Source organism: Balaenoptera physalus (genome assembly GCF_965194825.1).
Source record: "Balaenoptera physalus genome assembly, chromosome: 17".
Lineage (NCBI taxonomy): Eukaryota > Metazoa > Chordata > Mammalia > Artiodactyla > Balaenopteridae > Balaenoptera > Balaenoptera physalus.
This window is the reverse complement of record NC_138895.1, coordinates 11,370,490-11,393,988: the sequence shown is the minus strand read 5'-3', so window position 1 is coordinate 11,393,988 and position 23,499 is coordinate 11,370,490. Positions and strand designations below refer to the sequence as shown.

The 23,499-nt window shown below is 40.4% G+C and overlaps 2 protein-coding genes across 22 annotated transcripts in view; one reads left to right on the top strand and one right to left on the bottom strand.

Moving 5' to 3' along the window:
- The window catches only part of LOC309646916 (uncharacterized protein), a 192,871-nt gene extending 192,783 nt beyond the window's left edge, over positions 1 to 88 (top strand). Inside the window, exon 4 of the mRNA XM_082433759.1 lies at positions 24 to 88. Coding sequence (XP_082289885.1) covers positions 24 to 28 — 5 coding nt within the window. The 3' untranslated portion in view covers positions 29 to 88. The remainder of the gene's footprint in view (positions 1 to 23) is intronic.
- LOC309646905 (uncharacterized protein) overlaps positions 1 to 23,499 on the bottom strand; it is a gene marked incomplete at its 3' end in the record, with an annotated part of 286,525 nt that overhangs the window by 223,489 nt on the left and 39,537 nt on the right. For 2 of the 21 annotated variants that reach the window (XM_082433741.1, XM_082433743.1), the window contains exon 3: positions 364 to 485. The exons of 16 other annotated variants lie outside the window; for them this stretch is intronic. In XM_082433741.1, the coding sequence (XP_082289867.1) occupies positions 466 to 485 (20 nt within the window). Of the gene's footprint in view, positions 1 to 363; positions 503 to 23,499 lie in introns of those variants that run through there. 3 more of the 21 variants (XM_082433742.1, XM_082433744.1, XM_082433729.1) reach the window with 3 other exon arrangements.

Sequence of the window (23,499 nt, the reverse complement as noted above, 5' to 3'; positions counted from 1 at the left end):
AAAGATGTTTTTATCTTTTCTAGATTAGCTCTTCTTTTTCCCTCCTCCCCTTGTTTGTGTCATTCAACGACAAGAAGGGAAACTTCGCAGACAATAAATGCAGCCGAACCACGAAAAAAAAAATAAAATGGAATCGCTCTGCGACGTGAATGGTGTGGCTACAGCAAGGCAGATCCTGGAGCGCTGGAATCGTATCATCCCGAGCATCTGCAGCAGCCTCCTTGGAGAGTGCATACTAATCATCTCTCTTCATGGTCAGTAACCACATAAGGATGACACCAGACAATGCCAGTGGTTTTGGTCCTGTAGCATTTGTATGCTTCCCCGCAAAGATAGTCATGCCAGATAATATTCGTCAACCTCCGTCCTTGGTCTTCTCTCCTGATTGAGGCAGATGTTTATTTTCCATCTGTACTATATGTCAGTGCAACTGCAGCCTTCATCTGGCAAAGGGTGCCTGTAATATTATGCGGCCATCACATAAGCTGCTGGAAAGATTACTCTGGTGAATAAAATCAGTTTATGGCTAAAAACATTTATTCTTCATTTTGATAAGCTCTTAACAAATGGAAATTTGCCTTCTTACACTTTTGCCAAGCATAGGACTATGTTTATTTCTCGCTATATGGGTCACGAAGGATTCCCAGCTGTTAGCTAGAGTCAGTTGTGCATTGCTGCACTCTACAACATCTGTTTCACAAAAACAGTATCCAGCTTTTAGCACTCAAATGGAGGTTATACCATATGCCGGCAGACCACTCAGTTTTTACCTTGGGAACTAACTTTACTCTAGTCAAGGTAACAGAGGAAAAACTGAATATTTAAATGTTACCCGGCTTCAGTCACATCTTCATGTGTGCCTATCATTTCCAACTATATATAGTAAAGTTAGTTCCAAGCATATACCACAAGCTGTTCCTCTGTTTAATTATTAATTGGAAGAAAGTTTGTTTGCAAAACAGTTGAAATGTATTTTGTGATAGACGCTGCTGTTGAAAGTAGTGCCATAAGGTGATTTCGCAAAGAGAGCATTCTGTTAAAATATCGATTAATATTAGCTATGGACAAAGCAAATCAGGCTTATAGCCCCTAAGTAACGTGTGACATTATGGAAAATTACAGAATACCAAATATTTTTTTATGTTACCGAATAGTCTTCATTGCTTGACTTTTGTCTTGGTTCCCTTATCTTAGCCTTGGTTCCCTTATCTTTCCCTTATCTTAGGCTAAGATAAGGGAAAATAAAACTTGTGTTTTCAGTTTATGCGAAACTTAAACTTTAAAAAAACATATATTCAAATGCATATTGGTTTTCAAGTTTATATTCCTGTTAGCACGGTCCTTAAATCTCTACAAATTTAGTTTTTAAACTGATATTTAGCCCTGTTTGTTTCTAAGGCCCTTTCCAAGTGCTGTGATTCTACAGCAGTATATAATTATTACTCAGAAAAATCTATGTTTTCCCCCATGGGCAGAAGGTTCCTTTGATGCTATAATAAATGCTAAGAGAAGCAATTTTCCTGAGTCAAAACTCTATTATAAGTCCAGAGCATCAAGAGGGCCTTATCTGCATGGGAACCACTGGCCCTGCCCTGAAGGAGGATGGGGCTGCCTGTTGCCTGACACACCTGATGGCTTTAACACTTTGATGGCCCTTGAGATTGCATCATAGAACCACTCTTCTTTTTACCAATAAAGGAAGAATTTTTTAAAAGGAAAAAAAAATATATAGAGGGCCTTATCTGAACGTCAACTGGGGAACATCTTAAATTTCCTGATTTCATTTTCAAAGAAAGTAAGAAATATGTCCATCTGGGGGCTGATTCTCCATAGAGACTCCAGAACAACCAAGTCAGAAACTATTCAGTAATGACCACAACAAATTATTAGGTTATTTGGATTTTCCCTTTGTCAACTTGCATATAAGATAATAAATCCATCTCTGGAATAATCACACGACTAAAAAGGAGAAATAAGATGGGTTATTAGCACGTGCAGGTTATTCCAACCTTTAAATTTAGTTGCCTTCTACTTTAAAGAACTGGCTGTTTCAAAAGCTAAGTAAAGGCCAGTCCTGGGTAGAAATGTGAATTTTTTTCAAGTTCATTTTGGTCCCCTCTGTAGCTAAGCCCCTCTCTCCTTTTCTTGAAATCTCCTGAAGTTGTCCATTTTTTGAGTTATACCCAATGAACTTCACTTCCAACTCTTTATCAACAAAACTTTTCTGAAATATTTGCTAATAAAATTCAAGTCCCCCCCTTTTTCCAGAAATAGTTTTATTTTTACAGGTAAACTTGGGAAGGAGCAATGGTGAGAATGAGAGTGAGAATGGTAATAAATGACGAATAACCTTGTTCACCAACAAGTACCTAGATGACCAGTGTGACTGTTAGCTGCCCACAACTTGACAACTTTGACTATAACGAATAGAAATTCTGACACAGTCATATCCAACGAAGCCAAGGCGGGAAGAGCAGGTAGATCTGACACTGAACTCAAGGTGGAAACTGGAAAACAGTAATCAAAGTCATTCTTTCCATCTCTCTGAGGCCATGCAGTCTTTGCTTTTCTCTGCAGCAGTGCACGAGATACGCCCAAAACACATGAGCGTGCACTGCAGGAAATGGCTGTGTAAGCCTTGACTCTACACAACTTCAGTCTCCAGTCTGATGGGGTTCTGATTCCAGATTCCCAGGAGAGAGAACCTTATTGGCCCAGGTGGAGTCCTGTGTTCAAGACTGGTCTATTCAGAGACAAGTGACCTTGTAGAAATAACATCGAGAGAAGCCTGTTCCTTCATTAGGAGTTATGAGGGGTAAACTGCTCTCAGAAAGAAGGCTGTGGACCAAGAATGCATTGCAATAAGTGTCTCGTATACCACCCTTTCCTGGAGGTGCTAATAAGCACTAAAGCCACCTTTGGAGAGGCAGCTCGGTGGTGTGGTTGAGGAATGTAGACTCCACAGCAATGGACCCTAGCTCCAGCCATCTCCATCCGACCTAATCTCAGTGCCTCGCTCTCCTGGCTTATAAACTGGGGACTGCATCCCTCATGCACTTGCTGTGAGCATTAAACAAGTTGTAAAGCTCTTAGAATAGTGCCCAGCACACAGGAAGAGCTACCTAAGTATGTATAAATGTTGCTAGAAAAGATAATAAAAGCACTGTGGAAATATAGGAAAATACTACTTTCTGGGTAACATAGATCATACCACAATTTCTTGATCATATTCAGCACTAGGTATACACCCTTCCTTGAGAAAGCTATCATGTTAAGAGACTGATGTCATGAGAGGCTGGAGGGTATAAAGAAAATCAGGCTACAAAATATAATCATAATGGGGCGAGGAAAGAGCTTAAGATCTAAAATTTGAGAATCATTACATATACTTCTCATCTCATTGTAAATACAACAGGATGGAACACTGCCTTTGTATTTATTCTGAGGCATTCTTAGTATTCTGTGGGCACTTGATAACTGTTAATAATAGTAACTGTCACCTAAGTTAAATTTTCCTTGTGGATCAAAAAAATACAGAAGTCTTATGTCATCTAACAGAACAGTACTCACTAAACACCAATTTGTTTATTTTCCACTAATTAAATACTGCAAGACTTTATGGAAGAAAGAGGAAATTGTCCCTCTCAGAAAGATTCTTATGTTACCCAGATATGAATATGGCAAAGATGCAGAAGTCAGGGATGTGGTTTTCTCCTGACTAAAGAAGTACCTGGGGGATATTAATTAGGTGAAGGATATGATGTGGAGAGGGGGTTGGGAGTGGTGCTTAGAGAGGGAACAAAGCCCGTCCATGTCAGAGAGTGCAATTTAATAAGCATTACTCAAGTCCTTATACTGCAGTTGGCAAGTTGATAGGTAAATCTCTTTTTTATTTGCAGTACATTAAAATTACCTCTTAAGATGTCTGTCTTGCACACATGCCATAAGTTCTGGGAAGGCTGAGGCTGTGCCATTTCATCACCCCCCTCTTCCCAATATACTTGAACATAGGAAGAAATGAATGAATGTGTATTGAACTGAACTTGATGTACAGCTTTACAGGGGTCCTAACCTAAGAGGCCTTGGAAGAAGGACACCCTGGAACATCAACAGCGAGCCACAGGGGATGAGGAGGAAGTGGGGTTTATCTTAATAAAACCAAGCTGGGTGTAGAGGTGCCCTTCAAGAAGGGGTCTCATAAGCATGACAAAACCAAGTTTGAGTGAGATCAACCAAACACATTATGCAAAAGATTGCCAGTCATGAGAGGGGAACAGGAACAGGCGTTTCAAAGCAGTGGCACTGCTCAACATCGCATGATGGCGACTGATGCTCGTGGTGGGCCAGGACGCCAACCAGGGATCAGGATTTTAAGAGCCCCTGGGGAGAAAGTGGCATGTGCTAGGCAGAGTATCAGAGCCTCAGCCCAGCAAACAACTCTTCATGTTCAAATCCCAGTCAAGGTAATAGAATCCTAACCAGAAAACATAGGAAGACTTCCAGTCTGGACAAATTCCATAAGATTTGAGGATGCTTAAAGCTGGTGAATTCACAGGTGACTGGGGTTCACCCTGGCTTGACAGATACCAGCCTTACAGGGGTACAGTATTCTGCTAATATACTGTGGACCCTGATTCTGACCTGCTCAAGAGTTAGGTGAATCAGGTTCTACCTACAGAACAATGAAAAGAGCTAAGGAAGGCCACAGCTAACACTATGGAGATCACAGAGTGAAGCACAGATTTGGTCTCAGAGAAGTTAATGCATAACATCAGAGGGGACATTTATTCCTCGTCAAATGCACGGCAATATGGAGAGATAGTAGGAGAACATAAGCCAAGCTAGCAGAGAGAGCAGCCAGCAGCTTGAGAACAAGATTGTTTATACTGTGGCTCAATGACTGGTTAAGATGGGACAGTGAGAGATAAAGAAAGAAATGGGAAGGCCCCACTGTTAGTCCTGGAAGGAGGTGATCACCTGGCATTCTTGGCCTCCTGTGTCAAGATCTGGATGGCAACTTCATGACTAGGGTATAGCTCAAGCAAGATAAAACAGTCTTTAATTCCCCTTGGGGTAATCTTACTCAACTTGAGGTATCCATTGTATAATCAACTTCCTCTATGAAAAAAGCCTCCAATTCATAGTACATTTTAGCCGTGTTATAGAGACAGATGAGCTCTTCAAATGGAATAAATCTCAATTAAAACTACTAGAAATGATCTCATTGCAAAGGCTTAAGAGATCTTATAGAAATGAAACCTTTCATGTTTCCAAAACGTGGATGCTCTTGGTTCTTGACTTAAACTAATCGTCCTGCATTTCCGTTTACTGAATTCAACCAGTTTTGGGGGGGGAATGTGACGTTCGCAGAATTGTGGTTTGTTTTTTTTTAATTAATTAATTTACTTATGGATATGTTGGGTCTTCGTTTCTGTGCGAGGGCTTTCTCTAGTTGCGGTAAGCGGGGGCCACTCTTCATCACGGTGCGCGGGCCTCTCACTAGCGCGGCCTCTCTTGTTGCGGGGCACAGGCTCCAGACGCGCAGGCTCAGTAGTTGTGGCTCACAGGCCTAGTTGCTCCGCGGCATGTGGGATTTTCCCAGACCAGGGCTTGAACCCGTGTCCCCTGCATTGGCAGGCAGACTCTCAACCACTGCGCCACCAGGGAAGCCCCCAGAATTGTGTTTTAATATGTGAACCAGGAGGAGGTTCTCAAAGAAACTACTTCGTTACTATACAATCATTGTTTTGTATCAATTTATTTTTTAAATTAACAATCAGCTGAGGTCAAAATAAAGGATGAGGAACAAAAGGCAACCTAAAATAACGACTCATTTTCTAGGCTTTTGAAAAGAACTCTGGGAAGCATTAATCTTCAGCTCTTAATTGAAAATAATCTTACTTCCCCAAATAAAAAAAATTCATAAATGTTTATCTTTGAGTAACTGATAAAGACTGGGAGTAACTTCTTAAGAAGCTCTAACAAAATCACTTCTTTTCCTTTTATGATCAATCATGATTATGCATAGCTCTGAGTAAATTAAAATTTGATCATTGACAAACTAGAGTTGGGGTGTATCACTGGCTTTCTTTGCATTTTCTACTTTCAGAAATACAGAAAAAACTCCAAATGTTCTATGTGTGTGTGGGTGTAAGTCTTCTTCCTTTCCCCTTTATCCCCGAAGAATTTAGAGTTAGAATGACCATATAATGTATTGTAAAAATCAGGAAAGATTTGAAAACAAAAGAGTTGTTACTGGGCTTCCCTGGTGGCGCAGTGGTTGAGAATCTGCCTGCCAATGCAGGGGACACGGGTTCGAGCCCTGGTCTGGGAAGATCCCACATGCCGCGGAGCGACTAGGCCCGTGAGCCACAATTGCTGAGCCTGCGCGTCTGGAGCCTGTGCTCCGCAACAAGAGAGGCCAATAGTGAAAGGCCCGCACACCGCGATGAAGAGTGGCCCCCACTTGCCACAACTAGAGAAAGCCCTCGCACAGAAACGAAGACCCAACACAGCCATAAATAAATAAAATTAAAAAAAAAAAAAAAAAAGAGTTGTTACTAAGTAATTTTCTAGGACAACTGGTATATAGTATTACCCTATTTACAGAGCACTTTGAGCCCACCTCTCCCCTAACTATAGAAAATGGTTTATAAACTCCTTTGACAGCATTTTGATTGAATTAAAGGTGTTTCTCCTCAGCCCCCATTTGAAAATTATATATAAAGAACATGTCTTTAGGAGCCATGTGAGTTTCGATCCATGAACACAAAGGTTGCTAAAGATAATTGCAACAAACACATTCTTGAACCTTGACATACTCACCTGTTCCTCCATCCACTTATTTGTTCATGGGATAATTATTGAGATCTTTCTGGACTTGGGATGTATTGATTAGCAAGGCCCACACACTCACTGCCTTGTGGGTCTGTCAGCTGGTGAGCAGACAACTAGAAAATATAATGGCGGATGATACCTGGCACATCCAGCGGGGAGAAGCTGGTTCTCGCCCTCCACACCTGAGCACCTGACAGTGGGCCTCCCATCACCCCCAGCCCCTGGTTTAGGATCGTAGTCAGGTTCATGGTGCCATGGCCATCCCTAGGGGGGCAACAAGCCTAGACATGGGATGAGGGGATGTTTGGGGGGTGGCTTCCTGGAGAAGCGAGAACTTAATGATGAGTTCATATTCAATGAAGGGAGGTCTCCAGGGACGGGCGGTAAGATGGAGAAGGAAGTGTGGGGGGATGGCGAGGTTTTCAGGCAGAGAGAACAGTAACACACGCAGGTCCTGAGGACAGAGAGATGGAGGGAAAGGGAGGTAGTTTAGTGGGCCTGGGGAATTCGCAGACCACTTGGGGCCGGAGAGGGAGGCCAGTGTGGAGCCCCAGGCCTAAACCAGGCAAGAAATTCAGTGACCTGAATTCAGGAGGTGAGAACGAAGACGCCAGACCGTTAGACGTGAGGGAACTTCCAAACACCATATTGTAGTCTTTAAGTTAGGCAGGATCAAAGAGAATGTTGGCTCCCAATTGTCTAGATCTTTGAAACCATATGGTTCTGCCTGTGAAATCTAATACGAGGTTGGCTGCAACAGCAAGTGTCTTGCAGCCAAAGCACTGACGGGTGACACCTAACACTCACAGCCAGTGGGGAGAAGCCGGTCCTCCCCTCTGTACCTAAGCACCTCACAGAGGGTCTCCCATCACCCCCAACCCCCAGTTCAGGACGGTAGGAAGGTTTCAGCGTTTACTTCCTACCTCCACCTTTTGATTTGCATTTTAAAAGAAAAGTAAATTTTGTTTAAAGCAAAAGTACTGTCCTGGGTTATCTAAATATCCCCTGGGAAGTTGAAGCTCGAGGGCAGGTGGTGAGCACTGTGTAGCTATCCAGGACATGGGCTATGCTTATGACTGCGCTTTGGGAGCACATACGTAAAATGCGATTATTAGTTCCATGAAGGAATGCTTTGCTAGAAGGCCAGTTTCCCGTACAGGCTGAAACCACAAGAACCCTGTCCGTTGCAAACTCTTGTGTCAGTGATGGGCAGCTCAGGACGGTGACACAGCTCCGGGAAAGGCAGCGCCTTCCCGCTCCCTTCTGTCCCCTCCCTCTGACTACTCCTCTTTCCTCATGTGGCATTGAGACCCTTCCTTTTGCTTTCCCGTACTGGCCCAGTCCACTGCCTTCAGCCTGTCGCTCTCTCACTGTATATGGTCAAATGGCCACTGAAGAAAAATTTAAAAATTGGTCAAAATCATTAGCTACTAATGAATCTTTTTAAGCTAAATTTGTCTCAGTGGGTATGGTTCTGACAACACAGGAAGCAAAATGTTTCATAGATTTAATCCCATTTCTTTCAAAAGAAATGTATATCTGTATACGGTGGTATAGTTCAGTTAAGAACCCAACTTCTCTTGACCGTTTTCTACGTGGGCCCTGTGCTGGATCCAGGGCTTCCAAGGACATTCCTACTCCGTTCTCGCCCTTTGCGGATGCACACCCCGCTCTGGGGGAGGGATTACAACAACACGACATCGGTCCCGCACAGCGCAGGGAAGGTGTGAGACGTCTTGCAGAAAATTCAGAGAAACCCTTTCTTATGAGAGGGAAGAAACTTCTGCTGAATGTTTCAGCATCAATTCCTCTTTCACTGGCATTTGAGCGGGGAGTGTGCATGCACACCTAATGAGAAAATATGATGGGGATTTTCCGAAGAAAGTGAAGAGAGGAAAGAACTTTGTGATAAGACAATCTGGGGGCTCTAAAGAATCCCTAATTTTCCATGAGGCCCTGGGGCCCATCTTGGTCCAGGAGGAAGCTTGCCAGCCCCTCTAATCTGTAATAATATCATCTTTATAGACCAATGGTCCTTCCTTTGTTTGGGATCATTGACCCCACGATAACCTGATGAAGCTGGAAATCTTCTCCTCGGGAAAAAAAATATGCTCACCTAATTTTTTGTGTAAATTGGGAGAAAATTTTTCTCCTCCAAAATTCTATGAAGAATGCATAAACTCCCTGACACCCATCTACGGAATCCTATTTAAGAAACCCTGTTCCACACTGAACTCCCACAAGGTAGGGAACAGGTGGGAGATATCATCATATTCTTGTTTTATTCCTACTTTCTGGCGGAGGGTCTACAAAAAAATTTTTAATGAATATTAAATAGTAATAATACAATTGATATTATCATCTAGCATTTATTAAATGATTACCAGTTGCAAATTTTTTTTTCTAAGCAAAATATAGCTAATTTAATCTTCACAGCATCCTTTGAGGTAGACTTTATTATCTCCCTTTTATAGATGAGAAAATTGGTCAGAGAAGTTGCATAAGAAATGAATGAATTAATTAAAATCGTTTCCAGGTATCTTAAACCTAGCAGACCAAGGTTTAAGTTGTATCTTTCTTTAAGTTCTTCTAACGTACCTACCTAAATTTAGTTGGGAGATAGTAACTCAAATTTCCCATAAAGAAAATAACTTATGCCATTCCACAGCGAAGAAAAAGCGAAAAAAAAGAGAAAGAATGCTATGAAGTTCCAGCTTTCCCTGTTCCATAGATTATGAACACCAGCAATTTCCCTACACGGTTTCTCATTCACCCCCTATTATTAAAAACAAAAAGTCTGTCCTGTGATTACCAAGGCAAAAGTTCCAAACACCTAAGATAAGCAAATCTCACTATGGAGTTAATTTTTAATGGTGGACCACAGATTCTTCCAAACGGACTAACATTTCCCAACAGAGAAATGCACACTATTATTAGATTTTTGACTCTATCTTCTTTCTCAATTGGTAATTTTATTATGATTTGTCGTTGCCCTATTTTCCCCATTTCTAGTTCTCTATTACTTTCACTTAAGTTCTCCCTAACCTATAAGCTTGATGAGCTGTCTAAAGCAGCTCATAGACAAAGCAGGAAAGATAATAAAAATAAGAGGATTTTCCAGGTGGGTTCTCTCAAGCTCTCAGCTCTCTCATTAGAATAAAGATTTTACAGTTACATCTGCATACTTCTTTTTTTTTTTTTAAAGGTTTATAAAAGGGGAAAATAGAAAAGGGTCCGAGATATGGGATCACTCTTCACCCTCCACCATCCAGATGTGCAGAGGCATTAGAGAATGGTACAAAGACCCATGGTGAGGCTGAGTGTGAGTGCACTGGAGCAGAACACTCCAACTCCCTTTATAAAAGCAACAAAAGCATCTGTCTTTACCTATAAATGTGCCAGGCTAAAAGTATGCATCCCATATTTATACATTATATTGTACTTCATTGAGATTCAATTAGTTAATAAGAATTAAGGAAAGCACACAACTAATCACTGGTCTCTAAACAACCAACCTCTAGCTCAAATAAGACAAGAGGACAAGGGGAGAAAAGTCCATTCCACCTCATGTTGCTGTAAAATTGCTCTAGGAGTTATATTTTTATTAAAATTCTCTAATGTTTTATATTTTCTAATTAGTAAATGCTGTCCAACATTTGTCTATCTGTAAGTGTGAACATCTGTATGGAATTGTTAAATAAATGAGCAAGTGACTAAGATTATGGCACGGGCTCTGAGTGACTTCTGTTTCCAGAACAACAATTCACGTTATATTTGGACTAAGAAGAATAACCATGTAAAATCAGCCCAGGATGCTGACCCACTTGTTATAGAATAGGAAGGACAGAGGAAAAAAAGATGCCAAAAAACCTAAATATTTAAAGTGGAAAATTTCCTTATAAATTAGAAAATCGATGTTTGAAATTATACCCGTATCAGGTAACTCGAGGGGCAGTTCCAAGGCAAATAAAGTGTCTGCAAGAAGTCATCCTGGTTCCTACACTTGATCTTAGCCAAAAGGCCGAGAAGCGATTCATCCTGGTTCCTGAGTTAGCACCATTATTCTCTATATGCAAAGATAATAAATCAATATCCTGAAGAAAAGAGGACAATTTTCTATTTATTAGCTTTCTCATGGGAATGAACTGAGTCATTCAAAAGAAATTTTGTGTTGTGTTTATGTCATTAAAAGACATACCGGTCAGAATGGCCATCATCAAAAAATCTACAAACAATAAATGCTAGAGAGGGTGTGGAGAAAAGGGAACACTCCTACACTGTTGGTGGGAATGTAAATTGGTATAGCCACTATGGAGAACAGTATGAGGGTTCCTTAAAAAAAAAAAAATAGAGCTACCATATGATCCAGCAATCCCACTCCTGGGCATACATCCAGAGGAAACCATAATATGAAAAGATACATGCACCCCAATGTTCATTGCAGCACGTTTACAATAGCCAGGACATGGAAGCAACCTACATGTCCACCAACAGAGGAATGGGTAAAGAAGATGTGGTACATATATACAGTGGAATATTACTCTGCTGTAAAAAAGAACGAAATAATGCCATTTGCAGCAACATGGATGGACCTAGAGATTGTCATACTGAGTGAAGTAAGTCAGACAGAGAAAGATAAATATTATATGATATGGCTTATATGTGGAATCTAAAAAAAAGGTGCAAATGAACTTATCTACAAAACAGAAATAGAGTCACAGATGTAGAAAACAAACTTATGGTTACCAGGGGTAAGCAGGGGAGGGATAAATTGGGAGATTGGGATTGACATATACACACTTCTATATATAAAATAGATAACTAATAAGGACCTACTGTACAGCACAGGGAACTCTACTCAAGACTCTGTAATCACCTATATGGGAAAAGATTCTAACAAAGAGTGGATGTGTGTCTATGTATAACTGAATCACTTTGCTGCACACCTGAAACTAACACGACGTTGTAAATCAACTATACTCCATTGAAAAATTTTTAAAAAGACATGATTACCTACTTAAAGAAATCCTTCCTTACAAGACCTGTATGTTGCTAAGAGTGGAAAGCAAATAACTCGCTCTCAGAGCAAGGGCCTCAGTGGCAAACCCACCACACATTCATCTGTCTGGAGATGGATTACAAGCATGATCAAGGCACCAGGCACCCTCCATGTATGCGAGACAGAGCAAAAGCAAGGCAGGTGAGCCCTTTGGCCTGAGACACACATCAGGGGAGATCCTTGGGAAACAGCTCACCAGGTAAGCAAGGTGATTTCAGCAGGGGACAGGGTCTACTTGGAAAATGGCCCAAGGTACTCGGACAGAATGTCTAAGGGAGGCTAAACTGAATTTGGACGTAGGAAAAGATCTCTCTAAGAAATGGGACTTGAGTTGGACAGGGTGATGAAATAAAATTTCTAATTTAAGGCAGGACCAGAAAAATTAAACATAAAATTCTCTCTCTGTGTTTCTTTGGCCTCCCCCGCCCCCAATGTGCAGTGCGCATCTGCATTACACATTAACTACAGCTCCTAGATGGTGGGAGCGCGTGCTCTACCATAAAGCTTCTGACGCTAGCAATGTAACTTCTTAAAAGAAGAGCGTTCTTTCCCATCTCTGTAGGCGTCATGGTGACTTGCTGCTCGCTGTGTATGTGCTTACCTGGACTATGTATCCTTGATGAACTTTATATAAAATATCAGTATGTCATTTTCACATACGATCCTCTGTCTCAAAAATGTGTATGACTGTGCCTTCGACTTCTAACAGGGGCAACAGTTCTCAGAGCTTTCCGAGAATCTGCTTCCCAGTTTATAATCCTCAGTTTGGCTCGAATAAAATTCCCTTTTTTTTTGTTCTTAACGTAATTGTTAATTGAATTTTCATCATCCAAGTTAAGGAGCTCATTACGCAAAGATCTAGGAGGAAGAACGCTCCTGGCAGAAGGTACCCAGACTGTGAGGTGGGAGGAGGCAGCCGTTTATGATTCCTGTCTGGGATTATTGGCGTTATGAGTAATTCACCCCTTCTCACTCTCCAAAGTGTCCTTATTCTCTCCACAGGTTTTAAAGTCAGCCTTTAGCTCAGCGTCCATCTGGGAAACCAAGCTGTGTGGATGGCGATGGGCTGGTCTCCTGCCCTCCAGCTTCCAGCTGGGTTGGTCCAGGAAGAGCCCTGGCAGGTGATGGACAGTAGTGGGGAGGCCAGGGAGATTCAAGAGTTTATTTCCCCAAGCTCCCTCCCTGCAAAGCCACTCCGGGCCTGTTGTATCCTCCACTGAAAGGCCAGACAGCTGTCTTCACACAGTTTCCCCATCTCCAGGTCCCAGGAAGCTCTCCCTCCAGTTACCCCCTTAGGCTCCCAGGTACCAACAGCCTGCCTGCTGTTAGCGCTGTCCCTTCCAGTTTCCCTACAACCAACCCGCATCTTTGGAAATAGTCTCTTTATGAAACTTTCCTCAATTTTCCCAGTGTGAGGGTGTGTCATTTTCGGCTAGCAAGCTGGCTGATTGACAGAGACAGACACAGACAAAGGCACAAAGACAGAGAGGAAGAGAAAAGGGGTCACCAAAATATTTCCAGTGCTTATTTCTGCAGAACAAAAATATAGGTGATATTTGTGAGAAGGCCTTATGTTTATATTTTGAACATTTTTTATTTTTTCTCCATTTAGCATGTGTTTAGTATCTAGAGAAATGGTACAAAATAAGGTGCAAATTTGTTGAACAAACTAATAACTTATTGAAATACTCTTTTCCTACCTCTAGAATCAGAGTTCATGTTCAAATTTGATACACGTTCAAACTAAAATGTGCCGCTTAAGAGCGTATGTTCAGTTTGAAGAACATTGTTTTTATACTTGCCATTTATTGAAACATCACTATGACATTCTGTGTCATTATTGTATTTAATCCTTACAACAACTACAAGATAAATGTTATTAACCCCATATTATAGGAAAGAAAAAAAGCTCAGAGAAATTATATTACCTGCCCAAGGCCATTTAGCTAAGAAGAGGCAAAGCCAAAATTTAAACTCATACTCTCAGCCATCACACTACACTTCTTCCCATAAATAATATAAAAATAAACATAGACAAGTTAATTAAAGCATGGCATCGAATGCCTTTGAGAACAGACTGGTTTTTTGTTCTAAGAAAAAAAAATTAATTGACCTTTTGATTATGCAAATATAGAGTTAGAAAAAATTCTATTCTTTCTGTCTTTAGAGAATGGGTCTTGGATAGTAGAGCTATGCTCAGGATATTCCTATTAAAAGTGACCCCATCAGGGCTTCCCTGGTGGCGCAGTGGTTGAGAATCTGCCTGCCAATGCAGGGGACACGGGTTCAAGCCCTGGTCTGGGAAGATCCCACATGCCGCGGAGCAACTGGGCCCGTGAGCCACAACTACTGAGCCTGCGCGTCTGGAGCCTGTGCTCCGCAACAAGAGAGGCCGCGATAGTGAGAGGCCCGGGCACCACGATGAAGAGTGACCCCCGCTTGCCACAACTAGAGAAAGCCCTCGCAAAGAAACGAAGACCCAACACAGCCATAAATTAATTAATTAATTAATTAAAAAAAAAAAAAGTGACCTCATCAAAAAAAAAAAAAGTGACCCCAGAGCTAAGAGACATGGTGACACCCAAGATTAAGGAGAAAAACTGTCAGCAGGCTACCCATGATAGAGAGACCAGGCCCCTAAATTCCTAGAGTCCTATCTACTGCGTAATGTTTGCATCTTTTCTGCATTGTAATACCTGATTGTTATTCCCCAGCCTTCAGTAGATCTAGTTAAGAATTATAGTTTGTTCTCATGTAGCCTGAGGTGAATTAACTGTAATAATCTGTTTCCTCACTTAAGAGAAAGTGACTTAAGTAAGAGAAGGCCAGCAGGGCTGTGGCGCAGTGGTCCAGAGCAAGACCCCCAGCTGGGGGCAGTGACCTCCAGAATCAATCTTTGGAGCATGTACACATTTCCTAGTGATTCTCAAAGATACACGGGGCGACAACCCTGGTATAAGACTGGATTCCCTATAGTCAAGCAAGATGGGGGTGGAAGGGGGGAAGTTTATCACGTAAGTTTGAGCATAAAAAAGAAAATATGACCTCAGTTTGTGATCATTCTTTTGAATATATGAATACAGGATATATATTTTTAATCTTAGCCAATCTCCTAAGTCAAAAACTATGTATCAATTTAAGTTTCTTTGATAATTGAGGACGGTAATGAGGGTGGACTTTTATTCAGATGCTTTGGCAGTATGTATTCATCTTAGTGTCTTCTACTATGTTTACAGTTTTAGTTTTTAAATTTGAATGTTAATACATCAGAAATTTATTTCCAAAATTTACCCAACTTGTCTGGATTCCATTTATTTTATCTATCCTTTCCCAAATGAACTGAGGTATGTCCTTTGTGGAACTTTAAAGTATTATACAAATGTGGGTCTGTTTCCCTTCCGTCATTCTTCAAATTTGTAAGAAGAAGATTTAATTTGCAAGATGCATTTTAAAAATAATTCTGAGGTCAAATAAGCTTGAGAAATATTTTGTATAAAAACTTCTTAGAAATTCACAATGTATATCAGTAAATTAAACATCCTGAGAAAGTCCTGATTAAGTTACACAACTTACAGTACTAGTGTTCCTTGAAACACACCTATAAATACTGCTCTGGTCTGTTCTATTGATTTGTCTCACTATTGCAATATCCGTAAGAAAAAAAATAAGTGAGATTACTATTGCTTCATAGTAAATGCTACAATCTTTTAGAGAAAGTACACCTTATTAGTCCTTATGGTAAGCATGGCTTTACTTACCAAAGAATTTAGAATGATTGTGTTACATTCTAAAATCTCACCCATTAGTATCCTCCTTATGTTCACATGACTTTATGATTAATTTGGCGTAGAATTCACATAATATAAGTAGTAAGTCCTCTAATTCAGAAACTTTGTATTTCACTTAGTTTATTCAACTCTGTTTTTATCATGCATAGTAAGAAATTTTAGTTTTCCTTACATAAATTTCTACCCACTTTTAACTTAATACTAAATATTTTACATTTTGATTGTTGTTAGGAATAGAATTGTTTCACATTATTTTTAGGTGATTATTGCTAATATACAGTAAATTCAATATTTTTATAATAACAGTTGACCCTTGAACAACATGGGTTTGAACTGTGAAGGCCCATTTACAAGCAGATTTTTTTTCCCATAAATACATACTACAGTACTACACAGTCCACGGTTGGTTGAATCCGAGAATGTGGACCCACAGATAGGAGGGCCGGAGGTCCTACAGTAAAGTTACACGTGGATTTTCAACTGTGCTGAAGGTTGGTGCCCCTAACCCCTGGGTTGTTCGAGAGTCAGTTGTACTTCATAACCTGCCACATTACTGAACATCCATATTAGTTCTAATAGTTCTTACAGTTTATGCTTATGTTTAACAAAAAGAAAAACAATAAAGATATTTATCAGCTAATTTCCAGTACCTATACTCATTATGTGTTTTTTCTTGTCTTATTATATTGGGTAGACTTTTCAGAGCAAAATTTAAGAGTAGTGTTGATAGTCAATATATTTGCCTTATTCTTTTTTTTTTTTTTTTTTAATAATGTTTATGGCCTTGGGGTTCTTAGTTTCTTCTTTAGAGCCAACACAATTGATTTATCAATTTGTTTTCCTTTTTCCTTTTTTTTTTTTTTTAATTTATTTATTTTTATTTTTGGCTGTGTTGGGTCTTCATTTCTGTGCGAGGGCTTTCTCTAGTTGCGGCGAGTGGGGGCCACTCTTCCTCGCGGTGCGTGGGCCTCTCACTATCGTGGCCTCTCTTGTTACGGAGCACAGGCTCCAGACGTGCAGGCTCAGTAGTTGTGGCTCACGGGCCTAGTTGCTCCGCGGCATGTGGGATCCTTCCCAGACCAGGGCTCGAACCCGTGTCCCCTGCATTAGCAGGCAGATTCTCAACCACTGCGCCACCAGGGAAGCCCTATTTGCCTTATTCTTAATGTACAGCAAATTACTACGGATTATCGATGAGCAGGGAGCACAGGATAAGATAGTGATGTGCTAAGGAGTACTGTCTTTCTCCTCTGACTGCATCCTAATGGAGGTTGCTTTACAAATCTGCAACATTACCTTTGTTAAGCAAGAGGGAACTCAACATGAGAAGACTGAAAGAACCTAAAGAAATTTTCTGATTCCTCCAGCTACTTCCAGACAACCCCATTGCAATTACCAAGATTCTACACATTCACACCTGGGCATCCAATAAAACACTAGGGTTGTTTCCAATCTTACAAATAGGGCTCTAATAACTAAAAGTGTATGTGTGTCTTTACATATGTGTCATGAATGCATGAGAGTATATTGGTAGAGTACTACATACCACTCTCTTAATTCAGGTCTTTATTTTTCATCATCTAAAGTTACTAATGGTATCCCTTCCACTATATAATCCTCAAAATCTTTGTTAAATTTGGCCTCCACACAAATGTCACAGTGTTTTATTTTAAATACACATCTGACTGATGGGATACCCTGATGAAACCTTTAAATACTCACCTGTCTATCAGGTTAACTTAAGCTCCTTGACTTGGCATATGGAGCTCTACATGACCTGATCCTATGTCTTGCTTGGGCCCTCAGTTTAGGGAACTACCTAAGTATAGGGAACAACCTATACTTGTTCCCTGCACACACGCACTGTTGCACGCACCATGCCTTTGCTCGAGTCTCTCTTCTGCCTGGAATGCCTTCCCCATCTCTGCCTACTTCTATTAGCCTCAACAGAGGCGGTACCTCCTTCAGGAAGCTCCTCTCATCCTGTTCTACGTTGGTCAAGTTAGGTTCACTTTACCCGTGGTCCAGTAAGACTAGTACCTATTTCTATCACTGCATTTAAATTGTTTTCATAAATAGGTGCCATTATGTCTGTCAACATGAGGTCAGCGGCTATGTCTTATTTTGTACTTGTATTCTCTGTCCTTAGCACAGTGCTTGGCATATAGTGAAAGCCCAATATACTTCTTTTAAACCAAAACAAGAAAGAAAAACAAAGATGTTTTTAAAATAAATTATCCAGATTTATTGTCTCTTTTTAGGGATTCTGTGCCACTTATGCATCAGGAATCATATTTGAAGTCTTAAGATTTTATTATTTTACAACATGTATTCCTGAAGTTTTTCCCTGTAAATCAGGTCTTAAAATGTTTCCCTGTTGATTAAATTCCTTGGGGAAATATTACAGTTGTTCTAAGTCACAATCAAATTGCTCTTCATAAAATAGAAAACTTTTTAAAGCCCCTGTTTAAAGGAAAATGAATCTTTTGAATGCAATATTCATAATATTTCATATTAGACAGTGATATTTAATCTTTTAATTTAGTCACAGCATGTTAATCTAAAAAGGATTACATCTAATTTGGGCACAAATGTTCAATGTATTTTAGGAAAACAGGAGTTTATAAACTTAAAATTTATAAAGCATTTATTATATATCATGCTTAGTGCTTTACATTAACAAACTTAATCCTCAGAAAACCTCTATTATTTGAGTGCCATTATTCTAATTTCACAAATGAGGAAACTGAGTCTCAAATAGGTTAATGAACTCTCTTAATGAAGTATTATTTCACTTTTTTTCAGGAGTTAGATTTGCTAAAATAAATGAGCTTGTCCATTACTGTCTTCTACTTCCTCATTCTTACCTCTGAAGCCACGCATCCTAGACTCCAACTTCCCTCTTTTTCTTTTCACTAGGAACCTTATTATAGAGATGAAAAGGGCTATGTGCAACCAACTCTTAAGAAATCAGATAGGAAATAGCATGTGTTACACTTGTTATACTTGTTCCCCCTAAGAATGCCTTCGAGAATGACAGGCAGACCCGCTCTGATTCGGCGATCACCGAATCAGTCACTCCCAGAGGATGCACTCACTGGATCCTTCCTTGAACACATGAAAGGTCTTTCTTTACAAAAAATATTCCATCTCCCCTATGCAGAGCTCAGATATCAGCAAGCTTTATCCATCTGAACATAGTTAAGAAACAGAAAGCAACCAAAAATACTTTGCCCCTGTCCAGGGACCTTAACAGAAGAGGCTCACTGGAGTTCACCTGCTCTGCTGAGCTGTAAACCTCCCTTCGTCCCTCCGAGCACATCCACTCCTGTGCAGCACTTGCTTTTAGCAAGTTTCTTTGCATTGTTTCAAAGTCCACTTCACATAAATAGCAGAAAATTATCGACAGAAAAGCAGTCACTCCTCTCAGATATACTGACAATCACAAGAAACGGCAGCTGAGAGCAAGGGAAGACACTGGGAAACTGCAGAAGCGTGGAAAATGTTAATATCAATGAGTGAAAGGTTTGAGGAGAAGTCTGTCTGAGATCAACACAGCAGACCGACTTTCAACTTGAAATTCTCAGATAAGGGTGTTATAGGAACAAGAACTTAGTGCTTGCTGCCTCAGCTCAGGATCTGTCCCATTCGTCCCCACTGGAAATGATAGGTTGAAATTTCAGTAAAGCTGTTTAAGACCAAGTATAAAGCAGATCCTGAACAGTCCTGCAGTATTACAGGTGAGGAGTCGCAGCAGATGACAAACACGTTTAATTAAACAGGGAAGCAAATGGTCTCAAACTGAATTTGCAGTGAACCAAGCCCTAGACGTTAACTTCACAGGCAAGGTCCTCTTTAACACAGTTTACTTTCCTCCTCCTCAAGTTTGCTTAAGGCTAAGTAGCTTTCCTCTTCTGTTACTGTATGCAATTTAAGTGTGTTGTGTTGTTTTAAAGTAGTTGTTTGGTAAGGTGTGTACACGCGTGTCTGAGTGTGTGTGTGGTTAACTTATCTTTTGGTGGCAAGGAACTGCTATCCCTGATGAATTGATTTCATTTAACCAAATTACCTGTTAGTTACATGAAAGATTAGGCACTATTATTTTACACTGGTAGGCAGAGAGTTACACAGAAGTACAAAACGTACATCAAGGGCCAATTACACATGAAGAACTACTGATAATTATGAGAGCTGGTTAATATTTCTGAATTATTAAGTCTGACAGCATAATCCTGCTTTCTGTGTTGTTTAGTCTATTGATACCGGATGCTTAATGCATAGTAAAATGTGACAGTGCAGTGGAAGTTAATGCTATGCTACAAAATAAAGAAAACTACTGTGTGGAACGTGAAATGCAGCAGGTAGAAGCCAAAAGTTAGAACTGGTTTTAAACAGAAGGGTGGCCGTAGGTCTGAACCCATATTAAACTTCAAACATTGTTATATCTTATTTCTGCATGCAGTGGAGGCTAGAGGGCTGCAGCTGCCCTTCCACCACGACACCTGGTTAGAGACTGTCCCTTCCCAATGTCAGTGGAACTTTTCCACCTGCGAGGAAAATGTTTTGGGGTCGTGGGTCATTGCCATCAAACTGAGGCTCAACACTGGTTCAGTGACGGTGATGATGAGCTTTTTTCCTTAAGTACTCAAAACCACTTTCTACAAAGCAGCATCAGGGATAAGTGAGAACCATGTACCCGGAGAAATGTTTTCTGTTTTTTAAAAAATGCGAGTTATAAAATTCACTAAGTAACACAAGGGAGAAAAATTCACAAGGGCCAATTATGCATGATATACTATAGATGATTATACGAGCGGATTAATATTCCTGAATTATTAACTCTGACAGTACAATCATGTTTTTTTCTTGTTTCTTCTGTTGATACCAGATGTTTGATGCAGAGTAAAATGTGACTGCAACATTATCTGTACTTGCAGCTAGAAAACACAAAAGGTACATGCTATCACTGTGAATATAAAGACATACAGGGACTTCCCAGGAGGTCCAGTGGTTAGGACTTCGCCTTCCAACGCAGGGGGTGCGGGTTCAATCCCTGGTCGGGGAGCTAGGATCCCACATGCTTCAGGGCCAAAAAACCAAAACATAAAACAGAAGCTATATTGTAACAAATCCAACAGAGACTTTGAAAATGGTCCACATCAAAAAAATGTTTAAAAAAAAGAAATACAGGGCTTCCCTGGTGGCGCAGTGGTTGAGAGTCTGCCTGCCAATGCAGGGAACACGGGTTCGAGCCCTGGTCTGGGAAGATCCCACATGCCGCGGAGCAAATGGGCCCGTGAGCCACAACTACTGAGCCTGCGCGTCTGGAGCCTGTTCTCCGCAACAAGAGGCCGTGACAGTGAGAGGCCCGCGCACCGCGATGAAGAGTGGCCCCCGCTTGCCGCAACTAGAGAAAGCCCTCGCACAGAAACGAACACCCAACACACCCAAAAATAAATAAATAAATTTAAAGTACGTGCCGAAAAAAACAAGAATTTGAAATTTGTATCTTCATTGATTGTATATAAAAAAAAAGAAATACAAAACATATAAGATGAAACATATATTCTTCAGGATTTTTACTCTCATTTAAAGTAAGTGAATCCTCCATAGAAAGTGTATGGGAATATTCTATGACAAATGAGACAGCATTTCATCTCTTGGATAATAAAATATGTCACTTTTGTTCATTGGTATTACTAGTTACAGAGGTGATGGGATACGATGTATCAGACTCTGCTCACATAAACTGAAATTTCAGTTGGTATCAACCTTGGTCAGTGAAGTTTCTTAATTGTATTAGCTAAGTAATGACATAAAGTATGCTAAGTATGCTTACGTGTGTTATTTAGCTCTTAAATAACAGTACTAAGAGCTAAGCATACTACATGTATTAACTTAATCTTTATAATACCCCTGTGAGGTGGGAACTAGCATTATCCTCATTTTACAGGTACAGAATAGACACGAACAGGTTAAGCAAGTTAGCCGAGATCATTCAGATATTAAGTGGCAGAACTGAGATTTGAATTCAGGGGATCTGGCTTCTGAGGCCACAATCTTAAAATACATGGTAACACCATCACTACCCCCAGCCTACCCCCAACACCCTTATTCTACTCTCTCCCTTACCTCCAGCCTAACCGTTGTTTAGGACACAAAGTCACGGCTCTAGCTGATGGGGAGAGGTAGAAAGCCTCTATCTTCTTGCTAATAGAACATGGAGATAAAAAAATATGCAAATAGTATCATGGGCATACATTACTGTACGCTCTAATTTTGTAACAACGGTTTGTACTTCATGGCATAAATGAGCTCTTTCAGGTGAAACAGATTCTCTTATTTACCAGATCATTCAATTCTACTGTCATTCAATGGCTAAAAGCTTATCAATCATCAAGTTTCAATTTTAAAAGAACTTAAGCAATCATAGAAATAGAAACTGCAGAGACCCGAGATGTTTGTAACTGGTACCAGACCGCAGTAGTTCCTCCTGCATAAGGGGCAACACTGGTTGTATCAGCATTTGTTTAACTTGAAATAAAAAATATAAAACGCCGAAGAATTGTACACAAGCTGATCACATACCCTGGGACTCGCCCTCCCTCACCTGGCCTTGGAAAATACTTTCCTGAAACCCATCCTGGAGTTTGAGTGCTTTGAATACTAGCTGCTCTGGACTCCTTGCTTGGCGCCCTGTTATAAACGCTGCACTTCCCTTCACCACAACCTAGTGTCAATAGATTGGCTTTGCTGCACGTGCAGGCGAGCAGGTTCAAGTTTGGTTCGGAAACATAAATGTTAGAGTAGCCCCCCAGCTAGATGGAGTCTGGGTCCAATTATTAGCATTTGGTAGATACTGCAGTTGGTGTAGACAGGTGTTTGTAGATTTGGAACTTTTAGGACACACAGAGAGAATGAGCAAGAGGGCAAACTAGTTACTAAAGTTCTATGAAGAAAAAGACAAAGAAGAAAATACTCAGGATATTTGAGAATTGCCTCTCTCTGAGAATGATTTTATTTCCAATGTATCTAATGACATGGTACACTGGGCAGCAACTGCTGAATTTGGGGGAGTGGTATTTTGGAATTCAGTAACGCAGTGGTTCTCAATCCTGACTGAACATTATATTCACCTATGGCGCCTTTTAAAAAATACTAATGCCTGAGCCCATTCAAAACCGATTGAATCAGAATTTCCAAGACTGTGTATTTTTTTGATGATAGCCGTTTTGACTGGTGTGAGGTGATATCTCATTGTAGTTTTGATTTGCATTTCTCTAATAATTAGTGAGGTTGAACATCTTTTCATGTGCCTCTTGGCCATCTGTATGTCTTCTTTGGAGAAATGTCTATTTAGGTCTTCTGCCCATTTCTTGACTGGGTTGTTTGTTTTAGTGTTACTATAAATACTGGCAAGGGTGTGGAGAGAAGGGAACTCTCCTACACTGTTGGTGGGAATGTAAATTGGTATAGTCACTATGGAGAACAGTATGGAGGTTCCTTAAAAAACTAAAAATAGAGCTACCATATGACCCTGTAATCCCACTCCTGAGCATATATGCAGAGAAAAACATGGTCCAAAAAGATACATGCACCCCAATGTTCATTGTAGCACTGTTTACAATAGCCAAGACATGGAAGCATCCTAAATGTCCATCGACAGAGGAATGGATAAAGAAGATGTGGTACATATATACAATGGAATATTACTAAGCCATTAAAAAGAATAAAATAATGCCATTTGCAGCAACATGGATGGACCTAGAGATTGCCATGCTGAGTGAAGTAAGTCAGACAGAGAAAGAGAAATAT